The sequence below is a fragment of the Protomyctophum bolini genome (assembly GCF_963924005.1).
Source record: "Protomyctophum bolini genome assembly, chromosome: 16".
NCBI classification, from domain to species: Eukaryota; Metazoa; Chordata; class Actinopteri; order Myctophiformes; family Myctophidae; genus Protomyctophum; species Protomyctophum bolini.
Window position 1 is genome coordinate 13,525,973 of NC_137877.1, and position 18,530 is coordinate 13,544,502.

An 18,530-nucleotide genomic window follows, 5' to 3' on the forward strand; every position below is an offset into this window, starting at 1 on the left:
AAGAGGCCAAATTGACACTAATTAACCCGCAGACCCCCATTTGAAGAGATATGCCAGCTAGGGACCCCCATAAGAGAAGATATTTATGGCTCAACCAGTTTAATTTCAAGGACCCCCAGTTTGACATACATTAGTCTAGAGTAGACCCCCCATTTAATGGCATTTCTATCTCTGGGACACCATTCACCCCAATTTATATTGTTGATTTAACTCTCAGAGTTCATTTGGTTTTGGTTCCTTTCCTACTCCTAGTGTTCCCGAATCCTACCTCTCATTTAGCTGGGGACCCCCTGGAACTCCCTCAATGACCCCTAGGGGGTCCCCGGACCCCACTTTGAAAACCACTGGTCTACTACTAGACGCCACGCCTCAAAGGCCCTGCGGACTTCTCTCATTGGTCCGACTGTAAGGGAAGGTGTCAGATGTCTGAGGAGTAGTAAAGATGTAGTTAAGTTTTTCCAACAAGAAAAGTAGAGTAGTTGTTTTTGTGTACTCTGTCTGTCTGTCTCCGCCGGTTGAGTTGAACTGTTATGTTCATTGCGTTAAATGTTAATGCATGCTTTCCCCCCTTTCGCTGCGGTTTAGGAGGACAGACGCTTGTTGTCATTTGGATTTGATAGTTTCCATTCCAATTCCATTAGAGCAGAGGGGGTAGTTAGGTGTGTGTGTGTGTGTGTGTGTGTGTGTGTGGTTTTTTTTACGGTGGGTGGGTGGGATTCATTGTTTTGTTATTTATATTTCGCAGGAATTATTCAGGTGAAAACTTTACTTAACTTTAACAATACCAGCGCAGCAGCACTACTAGTACTACTATAATGTCGGACTCCAAGCAGCAGCAGCAGAGTAAAGAAGACGCGGACCACCATCAGACGCCAAATCCATTACTTTGTAACGAGGACAAGTCGCCTCGCTGTGTGGTGAAGCAGCAGACGTCCCTGCAGGGCAGCGCCGCCGGGGCTGGGGCCGGTGGGGCGGTGTGCGGGGTGTGTAAACGGCTGTACCGAGACCCTAAAATCCTGCCGTGTCTGCACACGTTCTGTTCCGAATGCATTGTGCAGTTGGAGCCGTTCTCGGTGTCCCAGCAGCAGGGAACCACCGGTACCAAGAAGACCACCCCCAGCACCTCCAACACCAACCGGTAAGTAACTATGGACTGTCTGTCTGCCTGTCTGTTACCTTTATTTATTATTTATAACTATAATAAAAAATAAAAAGTTGGCTTTTAGGCTTTGAAGTTGCACAGGGCAGAATTTTGGCAGATACAGACATTAAACAAACTAATAACCTAAATGATAGGCCTATATAGGCCTATCATTAGGGTGGGTGGGTGCCATTTAATAACTTTATTACCAACTTGAAAATCACACCCGTGTGAAGTGAGTGGCACTCCTATCATCATATCATCTCATTCCGGCCAATCACAATTTGCCTCCTCACTTATTTTGTCTTCAATGTTTGTTTACACAATGTTTGTGTTTACACAAACTACACTCAAAACTGGCCATTCATTGCCAATGGCATTAAGCTGGCCATTCATTGTCAATCTGACATTCATTGTTTAAAACTGGCCATTCAATGTGAATGGCATTCAATGAATGATTGTGTTTACACACAGACCCTCAAAGCTGGACATATCTGGTGCTAGCGCCCCTCAAAAATACATTTCTGTTTGGCTTTTACGCTTTGAAGTTGCACAGGGCAGATACCGACATTAAACAAACTACCGGTAATAACTTAAATGATAGGCCTTCTATGCTATACAAATAAATGACTGACAGTCATTTAATAACATTATAACCCACTTAAAAATATAGTGGACAATAGCAGATCTACAATTGTAGTCTACAGCGTTGTGCTTGTAGATTTTACGCCTGTTAGTTAATAATAATCGTCTGTATTCCATGTATATAAACTTAGTTGTAGCCTACATATTAAAGTACAAAAATATCAGAACATTTTCCACAGTTTTTGTATTGATGTATATTTTTTTGCCTTGTTTTCTTGTCATATATGGTATCTAGACTAAGTAGCCTGTACAGCCTATGTTTGAAATGTATGAACATTTGTCAACATTTTCTAAATATTTATGAAAAACGAAACAAAAAAATTCTTTGCGAATATCTCAAATAATTGCGATTTAAATATGCGAATTATGCAAATACTTGTGCCAGGCTTGCTGCTGCCACCCGGACCTCGTCGTCATCGTCGTCATCGAGAAGCAGCAGCAATGGCAGCGAGGACCTGCCCCCCTCGTCCCTCCACCACCACCACGTCAGGGACAGAAAGACGAGCGTCCTCTGTCCGGAGTGCGACACTGAGGTGGACATTCCTCCGTCGGGGGTGGGGGGTCTGAGCACTGACCACCTGGCCCTGGACGCCGTGTTCTCGGAGACCCTGATGGCGGACGGCCCGGTGGTGTGCGACCTGTGCAGCGACGGAGACGCTGAGAGGCGCTGCGAGGTCTGCTCGGTCAACCTGTGTGAGTTCTGCAGCCAAGCACACAGGTACGCTACGGGGCCCAAAACAGGGTTGTTTTCGCCGACTAAATACTATGACCAAGAAATGTTTGTCGACTACCTTTTTTTCACTGACAAAAACTACATAAAAAGTAAATAAAAACTAAGCCAAAACACATCTTAGTCGACTAAATCACCTGTACATTTAGTCGACTAAAATCGTATGATTTATCGACTAAAACTAGACTAACACTAAAACATTCCGCGTGACTAAAATGTGACTAAAAGTAAATTAACTATTCAAGAGACTATGACTAAAACTAAAATAGAAATGTGCTGCCAAAAACAACACTGGTCCCAAAGAAAGAACTGACCAGAACACTGGATGTTATCACGGAGGCATAACTACTTCTGCAGAAGGAGGGGAGGACTCTGGAGCGACACGGACACCTCGAGCCTTTCATTAGGTGCTAGTACAAGAGAACGACTAATGCAGTCTTCATCAGAGTCATAAGTCGCAGCATTTAAGGAAGTCTATATACAGGGTAGGTGAGGGCTGAGCTCTCAATGAAAACGTCTCAATGAAAACCTTAGTCGTACTAGCACCTAATCAGTGTTTCCAGACCTGGGCAGACGGGCACGGCCGTTCTTCCGCTGGGGCAAGTGTTTCCGGGAATCTGTCCGCCGTGGAAAAGACGCCGGCAGACAGCAGAAAACGGCCGTGCCTGTCTGCCCAGGTCTGGAAATGGCTAATGAAAGGCTTGAAGTGGCTGTGCTGCTATTGTCCTTGTTCCTGTGATGCACCGGGCCGTTCCTGGCTTGAGGCCTGTTGGTAAATTCCCTTCGTTTTGCATAACTACTTCTATTCCAGTGCTGCTCAAACTATTTATTTTAACTATAGAGTGCACACATGAAACCAAATGGACCTGACCCTGCACTAAGTGGACCCGTAAGGATCCATTTGTACACTTTAGGAGTTACCCATATAAGAGTTGTTTTGTACACTTTAGAATTACAGACCAAATTAAGGTCAAATTAAGACCAAAAAGTACAATATTTGCCTGTGAGATGTAGTGGAGTGTAGAGTGTAGAAGTATGAAGTTTCAAAAAGTAGGTCTACCTCCAAATTGTACTGTAAAAGAGTACAGTACTTCAATAAATATGTTTGGAATTCTTTATTTAGGAATACCCCATTGAGATATAGGGCTGTATTTTGCTAAACTAAAGACCTGGAGGCCAATGCTCTTTGGCCACTCAGAATAACCAAATGGCATTGATCACGCCTCCAGGTCTTTAGTTTACTCAAGTTAGGGAATAAGACCTGGTACTTAAGACACGCAAAATACAGCCCATAGTATCTCGTTTTCGAGAGGTTCCTAATTGTACAATCAATACAAAACACTTAAATATAATTTGTTACTTAACCCTTTTGGTGTTTTAAGCATTATGTTATACTTTAGCTATTGAAAAATAGCAGATTACAAGCTAGTTTGTAATAATAATAATAATAATATATTTTTTTATAATCAATTAAATACTTCCATTAACTGTGGCTGATGGTGTGTGTCAGGAGGCAGAAGCGGACGGCCTCCCACACGGTCCGGTGTCTCCAGGAGCTGAAGGGCCAGACGGGGCGCGTGTCACGGCCCGTCCTCTGCTCCTTCCACCCGGGCCAGGAGCTGCGTCTGTTCTGCGAGCCGTGTGACCTGCCCGTCTGCATCGAGTGCTCCGCCACGTTCCACCGCGACCCCAGCCAGCACCGCTGCTGCCCCGCTCGCGACGTCATCGACCGCCACGGCGGACGCATCCGCCAGCTGGTGTCCGGGTGTCTGCGTCCGCGCCTGGAGCGCCTGGAGGAAGCGCTGAGGAAGGTAGGGTCTGAGTTCAAAGCGTATTAAAGGCCTATTCAGACTCCAGTTTCAGGTGAAGAGGTGGCCACCTTTTCTTCACCAAAACGATGTTTTTTTTAAGGCGGCTCTCATAGTCCATCTCCGTGCTCATATCTCCTGACCTCCATGGGCAACAATTCCCCAAATTCGTCCATTGTTTTCCCTCTGCTTTCTCTCTACTGCCTATTCTATTCTATAATCCTTTCTGGTTCCTTTCCTATTTCTATAGTCTCTCTCTCTCTTTTTGTTGCTGTCTCTATAATTTCATTTATTTGTTCTCTCGATCTCCCGCTGCAGCGAAACTAGTGAACATAGCAGAGCTCACAGCTCAGCACAAAGCGACACCTTGTGAGCTTGTAGATCTGCTATTTTCACTAGTTCGGGTCCTGGGCAAGCATCTAATTTCTCTTTTGGGTCTTGAGCTAAAACGTTGAGAACCACTGGTATAAATGCTACCAAATGCTTAGCACTCGGTATGGCCTGTCCAGGGAGTGTTGTACTTGTGCATCAAGCTGCCTCACACTATGGAAACAGGAGATATTCTTGTCTCCTGACCCCACGGGCCACATGGCTCAGGAACTGCCCATTCCCATGGCTACTTACTGTGACCGTTGACCTGACAGGTGTGGTGACATTGAAATCAGTACAGCACCGTTTATGACTGAAATGACTGTTGTGCTTTCGAAACACTAATATACTTTTAAGGGCTCCACATGTCATAATGTGTGTTAACTTGTCTTATTTCCCCTCAGATCATCCCCCCTTTTATTTTTACAAATGTATAATTTAGGCATTTGCTGTATCACTTAATTTTTTTAAAACATCTGTTTATTATGATTTTTGGCATAGAAGCATTTCAGTAATGATTAACCATAAAATTACAGATCGGACAAAAAATAGCAAAAAACATACAAACAAGAGACTTACAATAAAAGGAGACAAAACATAACTCAAAGAAAAAGACAAAAACAATAAAATTATAACTGACAAGGCTGATGACTACACGGCACTCCGAGGACAGAAACAACATCACTATCAATTCTAAAAAACATTTCTGATATGAAAAAGAAGACATATGCATACATGTGTACCCTCATAGAAAATACAAACATACATACAGTATACACATATCAAACATTAATTAGATGACATTACGGGGCAGAACAACATTGAATTACACCACTTCAGTCCAATTTAACAAGCATCTCAATAATGGGCGACCAGGTTTTTAGATAAAGGTGTTCCCTTTTCGACAAGGTGAATCTAATTTTCTCCATATGCAGCACTCCTCCCAGCTCCCTTAGCCACATGTCAACTGTCGGAGGTTTATCCGATTTCCAGGCTTGTAGTATTAATTTCCTAGCTAACAGTGTTGCGAGCGAGATGGCCTGTGCCTCGTATTTGTTTTGTACTTGATCTGGTTCCACCACACCGAAGAGTGCAACTAGAGGTGCCGGGGGGAAGTTGCTGTATCACTTTCTGTAGGAAAATGCAAGATGGGAGTAAACGTTATGAACCCTAGAGTCCACCAACAGTGGGGTAGTGTGTGTGTTGTGGATAAATGTTGTACTGTATATCCACTCAGGGTGAAAATTATGCAAGACAATGTTTATTGAGACATCAAACGGGGGGGGGAATACTTCAGGCACCCTGAACACCCCCTTCTGGGTCCTGTGTCCCCTTATAATGTCCCCTCTACACACACACACACGCACACACACGAAGGCTGTTGCTCTCGTGCTAGTAAACGTCCCCCAAATGTCAGTGTGAAGCGGAACTAGCACATTACACTGATGGACAGAAACGGACAGCTGTTCCTGTACGACCACAGTAGCAGCAGTCTGTGAACGGCCTGTACGACCACAGTAGCAGCAGTCTGTGAATGGCCCCCTACACAAGTGGAGGGGGCCTATACCAAATGGTTCATATACAATTTACAATTTGGGCATTTAGCAGACTCTCTTAATCCAGAGCGATTTACAGTAAGCAAGAACAAAAACATGGTAATACAGTACATACAAATAGTCATCATTTGAAAATGTTAGTACCAGGGACCCCCAGATAGAGAAGATCTGTGTTAAAAAAAGTCAAACACATCTCTCTTCTCTCTACTGTCTGTTAGGTGGAGGTTTCCCAGGAGACCTTGCACACGCGGGTGGAAGCGGTGGCAGTGGAGGTGCGTGCGTTCGCCAGAGGCTACGCCAACGCCGTGGAGACCCACTGTGTGTCTCTGCTCCGAAGGCTGGAGGAGGTCCGAGTCCAGCGCAGGTAGAGTACCGCAGAGAAGACGCTCTATTTAAACCCCAGAGCAGATTCTATATCGGTGGTTCTCAAACTTTTTCATGTTGAGGATCCCCAGAATGATACGTGTTTGGCAGCCGAAATATGTTGTTCCAGGGACCCCTCCCGAAGCCATATTTTCACGATAAAAAAAAAAAGGCAGATCTACAAGCTTGTTGCGCCACACTCAGTGCCACGTTATGAACTTGTTATTTTTCAACAGCTAAAGTTTAAAATAATGGTTAAAGTGGTTAAAAGCTATCAGGCGACACGGATGTGTCCTCAGGTCTAAATGGTCCTCTAAGTGGGGTCCTTGAGGGGGTTCCGGGGGGGGGATAGCCTACACACTAAAGTAGTAGTATAGTGTGCTGACAAGCTTGTTTTTGTCCAAATAGAAGAATCCGAGAGATTACGATTCTAAAAGCTGCGTCCCCATTGACTGCATAAGCCAGCAGAATTTTCATTTCCGTTTTATAATTATTTTTTTTCACACCACACGCTGCGTTTGTAGCTGGTAGATCTGCTATGCTGTAGTAGTATGTATGATCAAGTATGGTGTTAATTTACGAGACGCCAGGCCCAGGAAATAATTCCCAATGCATTTTTCCAATAGACATTTCAAAAAGTATTTATTTAAGTATTGTATTGGCTTTGTACGAGGCTTAAAAGGTCTTTAAATAAATACTTTTTGAAATGTCTGAGGAAAATGAACGGGGAATCATTTCCTGGGCCCTGGTAGGGGGCGGGACGCTCTATAGAGCCCCATTGTATTGTGTGTGTGTGTGTGTGCCACTTGTCTGCAGGAACCAGCTGCACCTGCAGAAGGCCCAGCTGCAGCAGGCGCTGGCGGACGTGCGCGGCGGCGTGGACTTCGCCGAGAGGCTGCTGACCTCGGGCTCGGAGGCGGAGATCCTCAGCGCCAAGGGCGTGACCCTCCGGAGACTGGGCGGGCTGGCGGAGACGGGCTACGACCCGGCCCACCCCACGGCCACCGGCGGCAGGGGGGCTGCGGCCCCGCCCGGCCTGGGACCCGACGACGACGGCAGCAGCATCTGCTTCCTGCCCCGAGAGGGCGCCGGCGAGATCCAGGGCTTCCCCGTGGTCGGGGTGATCTACTCTAAGACGCTGGACCTCAGCAGGTGCACCATCGAAGGAGAAGGTGAGGGTTCATTACTGTGGTAAAAATAAATAAAACAAAACAATGTATTTATTTTATTTTTGGTCTTTTCTTTTTTTGCGTGCTGTTCTGGCGACCTAAGTTCTAGGCTAAGAGTGCATATGGTGTGATATGAAATGAAAGGTTTACCATAATAAACACGGAATCAGTGAGACGCTGCTCAGTCTAATCATGTCAACGATAATGTTAACACATCGCTTGGGGAGGTCATTGCGGTAATTACCGCCATACCGTCTGGTAAGGGGGATTAACAAAAATCCCATACCGCCCCAGCCCTAATTTGAACCTGTGAAACCAAATCCGTTTCACGAAAAAGCCAATGTAAAAGTTCACAGGGCACTGTGGCACGTTGTGAGCTTGTAGTTCGGCTATTTCTCACGTTCCCCCTATACTATACTCCTATACTAGATATAGGGGTGCTCGGGTTCGTGCCGTCCCCTCTGGTGAAGTGATGGTAAAATGGCGCACTCCTCACTCCATCCATTTAGGAGGGGAAAACGTGGCTAAGCACTCAGTGTGAGGTCATTGTGGTGAGAGAGACAGCGGGGGTGGGGTCTTATCCCTCTGGGGGGTCCCAGATAAATGCCTATGTGCTTCCTTTTATGTGCTTTTGTCTGAATGATGAACTACCTCTTTTAATGTCATGTCTCTCTAGTGTGTGTGTGTGTGTGTGTGTGTGTGTGTGTGTGTGTGTGTGTGTGTGTGTGTGTGTGTGTGTGTGTGTGTGTGTGTGTGTGTCCTTTCTGCCTGTGTGCTCATCTGTCCTTCAGCTTGCGTGCACATACGGGTGATTTGTAACCCACAGGCACCTACCCTAGGTAGGTACCCTCACGAAAAACATGCAATAATCCTGGTCTCTAAAAACTACCTCCCCCTGGCCAGCCGGGGCGCCTGATGGAGGGGAAAGGAACTCGTCAGAATAACGTGTTCCTTCCACGCGCTACGTCTGGCCAGGGAAACTCCCCCCCATCAGGTGAAAAGAAGCAGCTTGGACTCCTCGTGCATAGAAGGAAGCATGAGGTCAGTCCGCTGACCCCCAGGTTGGCAGAGGAAGTGTAGCGAACAGGATTACATTAAATAATTGACACTGGGTGAAAGAAATGGGTTGCAAAATCGTGGGATAAAAATTATATATAAAAATGTGTTGTGTGCCTGTGTGAAAATTCAGAGCAAAATGGTGCAGCCAGTGAGTTGCAACGACAGTGTTTCAGACATTAATACAGACAGACATTTCCTAAATTATATGTTGGATTGAAATGTGGTTCATTCTTGGTGTGTAACTTTGCTGTCCAATCTCAGGTAGTTCATACTACTGACTGTAGGGGGCAGCGATCATACGCCTTGCTGTGTTGAAAGAAGATGATAATATTTCCAAAGCTAGATCCCAGTTGAGACTGTTGAGAGCTGATGCTTGAATCAATCAATTAGATTTTTTATTATATATATCTCTCTCTCTCTAAATCTTCTCTTCTGGGGGTCACTGGGACAAAATATTTTCAGATGGTGCTCTCCTTCCAATTCAATTTGGGAGTCCTCGACTCCCAAATTGTTTCAGAACTACTGCTGTAAATGGAAGTGTGTGTGTGTGTGTGTGTGTGTGTGTGTGTGTGTGTGTGTGTGTGTGTGTGTGTGTGTGTGTGTGTGTGTGTGTGTGTGTGTGTGTGTGTGTGTGTGTGTGTGTGTGTGTGTGTGTGTGTGTGTGTGTGTGTGTGTGTGTGTGTGTGTGTGTGTGTGTGTGTGTGTGCACTCCAGGGCTCCAGCAGGGCAGGGAGGGTCAGCAGGGTGCGTTCAGCCTGGTCTGCAGGGACTCTGCGGGGGAGCATATGGGACGCGGAGGGGACAACGTGCTGGTCAGCATCATCCACAAGGACAAGAAGGACTGGTGAGTGACCACAGCCTTCTTTTTGCACTCATGGCCTATAGACTGGTGAGTGACCACAGCCTTCTTTCTGCACTCATGGCCTATAGACTGGTGAGTGACCACAGCCTTCTTTCTGCACTCATGGCCTATAGACTGGTGAGTGACCACAGCCTTCTTTCTGCACTCATGGCCTATAGACTGGTGAGTGACCACAGCCTTCTTTTTGCACTCATGGCCTATAGACTGGTGAGTGACCACAGCCTTCTGTTTGCACTCATGGCCTATAGACTGGTGAGTGACCACAGCCTTCTGTTTGCACTAATGGTCTTTAGACTGGTGAGTGACCACAGCTTCCTGTTTGCACTCATGGCCTATAGACTGGTGAGTGACCACAGCTTTCTGTTTGCACTCATGGCCTATAGACTGGTGAGTGACCACAGCTTTCTGTTTGCATTGCACTCATGGCCTTTTCTTGTTTTTAAAGATTATTTGTCATTATCACGTTAAGATCGATACAAGGGTGCAGTTCATTGAACGAATGAATTGAATCGATTATATGAAAAAAATGTATAATCTTAATGAAATATTGTTTTAAAATATACTGAAAATAGACAATCTAGCTTGTAGAAGATCGACTATTTTCATGCCACGCCGTTGTATGACCAAGTATGTAGACTCAAGTGGATAATAATCAGACTAGTGGATTTATCCGATTATTATTATTATAACATTTCTTCATATATTAAAAAAATATATAAAGAGCTTCTCAATTATTCAATTAATGGAAGACGTAATTGATTGGATAATCCCTAAGGAGATAACCAACATGTTCAGCCCTGATCCATACATCTACATATTCATTGCTCCTGGTAAAACCACACCGTTGTTTTGGTGTTTTGTGTTTCAGCACGGTGGAAGCAACCATGGTGGATAACTGTGGTAAAACCACACCGTTGTTTTGGTGTTTTGTGTTTCAGCACGGTGGAAGCAGCCGTGGTGGATAACTGGTAAAACCACACCGTTGTTTTGGTGTTTGTTTCAGCGCGGTGGAAGCAGCCGTGGTGGATAACTGGTAAAACCACACCGTTGTTTTGGTGTTTGTTTCAGCACGGTGGAAGCAGCCGTGGTGGATAACTGGTAAAACCACACCGTTGTTTTGGTGTTTGTGTTTCAGCACGGTGGAAGCAACCATGGTGGATAACTGTTTGTTTTGTGTTTCAGCACGGTGGAAGCAGCCGTGGTGGATAACTGTTTGTTTTGGTGTGTTTCAGCACGGTGGAAGCAGCCGTGGTGGATAACTGTTTGTTTTGGTGTTTTGTGTTTCAGCACGGTGGAAGCAGCCGTGGTGGATAACTGTTTGTTTTGGTGTTTTGTGTTTCAGCACGGTGGAAGCAGCCGTGGTGGATAACTGTTTGTTTTGGTGTGTTTCAGCACGGTGGAAGCAGCCGTGGTGGATAACTGTTTGTTTTGTGTTTCAGCACGGTGGAAGCAGCCGTGGTGGATAACTGTTTGTTTTGGTGTGTTTCAGCACGGTGGAAGCAGCCGTGGTGGATAACTGTTTGTTTTGGTGTTTTGTGTTTCAGCACGGTGGAAGCAGCCGTGGTGGATAACTGTTTGTTTTGGTGTGTTTCAGCACGGTGGAAGCAGCCGTGGTGGATAACTGTTTGTTTTGGTGTTTTGTGTTTCAGCACGGTGGAAGCAGCCGTGGTGGATAACTGTTTGTTTTGGTGTGTTTCAGCACGGTGGAAGCAGCCGTGGTGGATAACTGTGGTAAAACCACACCGTTGTTTTGGTGTTTTGTGTTTCAGCACGGTGGAAGCAGCCGTGGTGGATAACTGTTTGTTTTGGTGTTTTGTGTTTCAGCACGGTGGAAGCAGCCGTGGTGGATAACTGTTTGTTTTGTGTTTCAGCACGGTGGAAGCAGCCGTGGTGGATAACTGTTTGTTTTGGTGTGTTTCAGCACGGTGGAAGCAGCCGTGGTGGATAACTGTTTGTTTTGGTGTGTTTCAGCACGGTGGAAGCAGCCGTGGTGGATAACTGTTTGTTTTGGTGTTTTGTGTTTCAGCACGGTGGAAGCAGCCGTGGTGGATAACTGTTTGTTTTGGTGTGTTTCAGCACGGTGGAAGCAGCCGTGGTGGATAACTGTTTGTTTTGGTGTTTTGTGTTTCAGCACGGTGGAAGCAGCCATGGTGGATAACTGTTTGTTTTGTGTTTCAGCACGGTGGAAGCAGCCGTGGTGGATAACTGTTTGTTTTGGTGTGTTTCAGCACGGTGGAAGCAGCCGTGGTGGATAACTGTTTGTTTTGGTGTGTTTCAGCACGGTGGAAGCAGCCGTGGTGGATAACTGTTTGTTTTGGTGTGTTTCAGCACGGTGGAAGCAGCCGTGGTGGATAACTGTTTGTTTTGGTGTGTTTCAGCACGGTGGAAGCAGCCGTGGTGGATAACTGTTTGTTTTGGTGTGTTTCAGCACGGTGGAAGCAGCCGTGGTGGATAACTGCGATGGATCGTACGCTGTGTCCTACACTCCTGAGGAGCCAGGCCTCTACTCTGTGTGGGTGTGTGTTAAGGCCCAGCACGTCAAGGTACTGTTGCTTCAATTATTTCAACCCTTTTCTCATCGAGGCCCATTATATATATATTCTGCATTTGTGCCACCATTGGATCGTCAAAGTCGTACGATTTGTCACACACACGTTGCCGCGTTGAGGTTTGTTCTCCGCATTTGACCCATCTCTTGGAGCGGTGAGCCACAGCCGTGCCGCGCTCTGGAATAATTTGATTAGTTGAATTGACCCCCCACAATCCAACCCATTGATGCTGAGCACCAAGCAGGGAGTCTTTCGTATGACCCGGGCCGGGGATCGAACCCACTCGACCTCCCAGTTTCAGGGCACACACTCTAGCCACAAGGCTCTGGTTTAGCCAGTCAGTCACTGGAGATTTAGCCAGTCGGACCCAAAACTAAAGAATATTTTGTTGTCGTTTTTGTCCACAATAAGAGACAACGAAAAGAGCAAATAACAGTTCTTCTACATTCTCTAATTGTGTACACTTGTTATGCAGTTGTATAACAATAATTTAGCACCCCTCACAGAGATATCTCACAAAGTGCTTTACATACTGTACAGTGAGAAAGAGCAAAACGGGGGATAAAACAGAAAGAATACTGTACAATTCGACTCTATCGCTCCGGTTCAGTCTCTATCCTAATCCTTAATACTCTATGGTGACACCAGGAAAAGGTGCAGTTGGTTTTCTGGGACAGTTTCAATTAGAAGTAGTTAGTGTCATAGTTATAACAGTATCAGATATGGCTTTAACCACTTCAACCCTATATACTTAGTTATATACAGTAGGGTTATATACCTAAAATAGCCTATCTTCAAACTCGCAAGCTACATTGTGAGCTTTTATATTGGCTATTTTTGCTAAATGTTCACACCGGTTGCGGCATAAAGTCAAACACTATAGGGTTCAAATTGTTCAAAATGATTGAAAAGTGTACTGATGTATTAGTGGGAGTAGTACTGTAGTAGTTTTATGATTTAAGGTGTAGTTGAAAAACTGGTCTTTCACATTCATCGCATTCAGTCTGAAATATTCTCAGCTCATTTCCCCCCCAGGTATAAACAAAAGAACATTGACACTGTACCAATAATTTACAAACGAATCTAGAAGGCTCGTGGGGAACGCAGCCAATTTACAGTTATTTGTGCATTTCCCTCAGCCTTTAAGCCCTAAAAATACTTTGTTGCTCACAATGCGTCGCGCCATGGTGCATCTTTTATATCAGTGAGTTTACTTTGAATACGGTTTAAATGAAGGCTTGCTAGTTTACTTAGGCTAATTTTAGTTTTTTGTTTGTTTTTATTAGTGTTAATATTAGTTTTAGTTTTTCATTATTATTATTATTTATTTCTTTATCATTTTTATCCCACGATTTTGTAACCCATTTTTCACTGCTGTGTCAATTATCTAATGTGATCCCGAGCTCTACACACCCTTTCATTATTATTATATGGGGTATTTGTCAGAGTTGAGATTTCATCAAGGTCTCTCTCTCTCTTCTCTCTCTCTTCTCCCTCACTCCCTCTCTCTGTCTCTGTCTCTCTCTCTCTCTCTCTCTGCCTCTCAATTCAATTCAATTCAGTTAGCTTTATTGGCATGAATGTAGTAGCTACAGTATTGCCAAAGCATGAAGTTCAACAAAAGAACCGAACAAAATATAATAAATACAAAATATAACAGAAAACAAGCAAATAGAACATTAATTTCACAATACAATATGAAAATACTGTCAAAATGTACAGTATTAAATGTGTCCGTGGTGTGTCGAGATGGTTTGTGTCAAGATAATAGTCATTGTGTATATTTTTCTCTCTCTCTCTCTCTCTCTCTCTCTCTCTCTCTCTCTCTCTGCCTCTGTCTCTCCCCCCACCCCCTCCAGGGCTCTCCGTTCGTCCTGAGTGTACAGAGGAAGCTGAGACGCCATCGCGGGACGTTCCACTGCTGCTCCTTCTGCTCCGGCGGGGGTTCCAAACAGTCCCAGTGCGGCTGCCCTGGAACCATGCCAGGTACAGTAGGCCGAGGGAGAGGCTGATTAAAGACGTGAAATATTCAATGTAAAGCTGCTGTCGCAGAGCAGGACAGAAAGGAACGTTGCACTGCGGGGGAAAGACACGCCACGCTTCTACTGGGGAAAACACCCTGACACATTTATTGACAGATTGTGGCTTTAAAAGGACCACATTCACTGCCAGTGTTTTTCACTAACCTTTGTAGAAATCACCCGATTGTGAACGCAGCTCCATTGCACGAATGTTGTCCATTGTGGTATGTTATATAAAAATAACACTATAATTCATATCACCTATACAATTACAAAACACTATTTACAAAGGAGAAAGGGGAATAATGTGGGCAGTGAATATCACCTCCTTTCTATGGAAAATTTTGAAAGAGGCCAGTGATCCACATTTTGTTCTATAAAAGGGTGGTACCAAATTGTTGTCGCTCCCTCTATTGCTGTGGCTGTAAGTGTCATCTCGTCTTCACTGTCACATCATCACAGGTTTACAAAAACATAAGGGTGAAATAGTTTGTTGTGTGAGGCGCGATCACGCGGTACGCATATCACACGCACTTCATCGACACCCATTATGTGGATTCAGTGTTCGGAGCTATATACAGAACAGTAGTGTTTGGAAGTGGACCTCCATAGCAAGCATTCCGCTTGTTCTCCTTGTCTCCGAGCACACTGAAACAAATTACAAGTCAACTCTAAGTTGATTTTTGCCAATAAACCATTGAAACATCTGTTTCCATTTTTGCTTTCGCTATAAAAAAAGAATAGCTCACAGCGTGTCACTTAAAGTGTGAGAAGTATTGATTTGAATCAATTGACTGAATGTTTGATGTTACATTTTTAATCTACAATGCAAGTCTATGGGAGCGTTGTCTGTCTCAATAGCTCTGGTTGGTGTGTGTGCCTGCAGGAGGGTTCCAGGGCTGTGGTCACGGCCATAAGGGCCACCCAGGGAAGCCCCACTGGTCGTGCTGTGGCAGTACGGCGGAGCAGTCCGAGTGTCTGCCTCGGAGCATCATGGCCGCCGTTTCCCCGCGGGGCCGCCTGCGGACCGTCGAGCTCTGAGGTAACGGATGGATTAACCCTCACGAGGGCCCCGGCGCCAGTATGTTTGAGGTGGGCCCCCATAGCGCTCGGGGGAGGGAATGGGACCTGTTTAGTGGTTGGATGAACCTACATCCTGAGGCCATCGGCTCACGTTGTCCCCATGACTCTCAGACTGTTTACTGTTTTTTTTTAATTGTCCAGGGATTGGAATTGTGGCTGAGCCTTTTTTTTATATTATATATATATATATTTCTGGTTCAATCAATTCCAGATAAACACATTGACACAAACAGCCGCTGCCCAAATATTGGAGGTAAAGGTTAAGTGCCTTGTTCAGGAGTGTTTTCTGAGGCAGACGTGTTTCGCATTCTGTCATTGGGTTGTTTTGCTGCAGCTTATAGAGGTGCTGCTGACAACGGTCCCTTTGTGTCTTTCTTATTATGAACAACATGACAGAAGTCAAGGGAGACGACACACGATGCAGGCCACCAGACCAATGCAGCACTGTGGTTTCTTTGCCATTTTTTTGTGGGAAATGACTGTGGGAAACGAGTGTTTCCAATGAATACGCAATGTTGGACCTTTGAAGAACAATCCCTCAGTAATGTGACGTCAGTGATCATTACATGTGGCTTTACGATCAAAAAGCGAGGCACCAGACAGGATCATGGTCACATTGTTGTTTTGGTGGTAATATTTGTTTAGTTTAGTTTGTGTATGCAGAAATATTCATAATTTAGGATGTGAACATATGTATGAATAGTCTAACTTTAATATGACATTAATCAAGGTATGAGCCATTTGCCTTAATTCTTTATCTATGTATGTTATCATGAGCAATGGTGTGGTTTTACCAGGAAGCTCATGATAACAGTTTTTTTTTTTACATGGGGAGCCTTTAATTCCAGTAATAGTGCCCTTCTGGGCACAGGTCTCCACCAGGAGGATAGGAGTGTGTCTGATGTTTGGCAAAATGTTTTGGAGTAATATAAACATGTTTTTTTGTTTGTTTGTTTCTTGCAAAAAAAAATGTGTTTGTTGAGGAAATGCAGAGCCAGATCACTCATAGCATCTCTGAGGATATAGTATTCTGGATGAGCAGGACATGTGCAGCATTTTGTACAAAATGGGAAGGCAATCTTAGCTAATCAGTGTAGAATCTGAGAAATCCAACAGGCTCATATTGATCACATCACACACTACAGAGATCATGTGTACCGATTTGTGTGAGGTTTGGAATGAAATCTGTGACTAACATAAACAATGTGTTTTGCAGAAATTGGCCTCATAGTGGCGCTATAACCGGCAGATGTGGAGGGATGCAGAGAAAATGTTTTTCCATGGCCTCTAGGGAGTGCACATACATAAGTTGTATACAGATCGATGCAGTTATAGGTAAAACAGGAATTGCGCCTGTTATAGCGCCACCGTGAGGCTGATTTGGGGGGGAAATTGTGGCATGCCGTCCTCTGCCTAGTGGAAATGTGCGTGTATAATTTCATGGAAATTGGACACTGTGTTTGTGATTTGTGGCATTTTGTTCGAAACGGACCAATTGAAAGAATTGGGGATTTGCTGGTTGTATATCACCCTTACACCAGTGTGCCTGTTAGAGCACCAGGACCATAGTCGGCTTGTGCTTTACATGGAATATTTATTGAGGATGGTGAATGAATGATAGACATGATGATGATGGTGATTAGGACTGATGATTTTAAATGAATGCATCGTAATGGAACATCATCATGGAACAAATAACCAGTTATGGTGGTGCTGCATATGGTGGTGCTGCCTCTTCCCACAAATGTTTGTTCCCTGAGTATTCGGCTGTCTATATAGGCCCACCACAGGTGCGCCAATTAGGGAAAATGACTAAACCCCGCCCAGTACACTGGTCTTCTCTACACTTTTCCCTACTCACCGTGTGAGGGGACTTTCTACACCAATTATGTGAGCTTTGGAAGCCAATCTTAGCCAATCAGGATGGAAGATGGGAAATTGTGCAGATCCGTGTTGATCACATGACTATGGAGATAGTGTATACCGAAGTGTGTGATGTATGGATAAAATGTGTACGAGTAATCTGCCTAAATCGGCCTCATGGTGGCGCTATAACCGGCCGTTGAGGAATATTTGGGGCAGAGGTTCGTCGTTGGCATCCAGGGAGTGTGTGTGCATTGGCATGGATCGGGCCAACGGTGCCGGAGATTAGCTGATAACGGACGGACACACGGACAGAGTGCAAAACATAACATACTCTCTCCCCATGCCTTCGGCCTGGTGGAGACAATTAGTACTAGCCAAATCAGAATATAGATTCTTTATGTAACCTCCTTGATCAGAATGATCTGGTCCATTCAGAAATTCATTTAAATGAGTTTTAAAGGGGTGGTATAAAACTAAATTGTGTTCTGTATTCTCAGGCCTGTGTATGCTGCACTGTTTGGGTTACCACCACCCTGTGCACACCGCATCGCTCAGCTCAACTATGGTACTTTTGTGTTTTTATATATGGGGCACCTGCTCTAAAGTTCAGCCTGAGCTCTTATTGTGGAGCATGTGTTTTTTTATATATGGGGCACCTGCTCTAAAGTTAAGCCTGAGCTGTTATTGTGGAGCATGCAAACAGGACCCATCATCTTATCACTACTTATGTAAACACTTTAGTAGGATTGGCCTTTGAATATATATATATATATATATATATATATATAGGTGATATGATATATGGTAGGTGATATGATCACATATTTATAGTGAATTTAATTAATATCTACCCCATTGCTCTGGGTACTGTGTGTACATACATTAGCAATTTCAATTTAGTTGAATAGAACGGGACCTTTATTTGCTATGCAAGTGGGATCTTTGGCTTCTCTGTGGTAGAAACAGATGAGATATACAGTATAATATCAAATAAACCCCCAGAGGACTCAAAGACGACACAACATGGCAAATACAAAATCCTTTCGGTTTATGTATTTATTTGCAGCGAATATACTAGTGAGACTGCTGGAGAGTTTGTAAAGTTTACCTCTATCTACATTCTATACAACACACTCTATTTGAGACTCGAGATCAGCCACTCTGTGCCTTGTGGCGAAGCAGAGATTTATCTATGAAAGAAAGTGCTCTGACCTAGAATCTAATCTAGAGTCACACCGTCCTGGGAATATAAAGTTGTGCCTCTTCAGAAGTAGAGTCACTGAGAGGCTAGCTTCAAAGGCACAAGGGA

The 18,530-nt window shown here is 44.5% G+C and overlaps 1 protein-coding gene across 2 annotated transcripts; it reads left to right on the forward strand.

Annotated features, from left to right (window-relative positions):
- Positions 1 to 498: 498 nt before the first annotated feature.
- Positions 499 to 17,967, forward strand: trim45 (tripartite motif containing 45). Of its 2 annotated transcripts, none has more exons than XM_080785617.1 (10): positions 499 to 1,138; positions 2,172 to 2,504; positions 4,027 to 4,327; positions 6,468 to 6,613; positions 7,429 to 7,784; positions 9,555 to 9,684; positions 12,131 to 12,245; positions 14,111 to 14,237; positions 15,159 to 15,314; positions 15,752 to 17,967. In XM_080785617.1, exons 1-9 carry the CDS (start codon positions 816 to 818, stop codon positions 15,311 to 15,313), a joined length of 1,986 nt encoding a protein of 661 aa, XP_080641743.1. In that variant the 5' UTR covers positions 499 to 815; the 3' UTR covers position 15,314; positions 15,752 to 17,967. The 2 variants fall into 2 exon arrangements, with proteins under 2 accessions (XP_080641743.1, XP_080641744.1); XM_080785618.1 differs by having other exon boundaries at positions 17,719 to 17,967.
- The last annotated feature ends 563 nt before the right edge of the window (positions 17,968 to 18,530 follow it).

Excerpts from the sequence above, each read along its gene's own strand:
- trim45 (XM_080785617.1), top strand. The coding sequence starts at position 816 with ATGTCGGACTCCAAGCAGCAGCAGCAGAGTAAAGAAGACGCGGACCAC. Across the intron at positions 6,614-7,428 it reads GAGGTCCGAGTCCAGCGCAG|GAACCAGCTGCACCTGCAGA; the intron begins GTAGAGTACCGC and ends ACTTGTCTGCAG. Across the intron at positions 12,246-14,110 it reads TTAAGGCCCAGCACGTCAAG|GGCTCTCCGTTCGTCCTGAG; the intron begins GTACTGTTGCTT and ends CACCCCCTCCAG.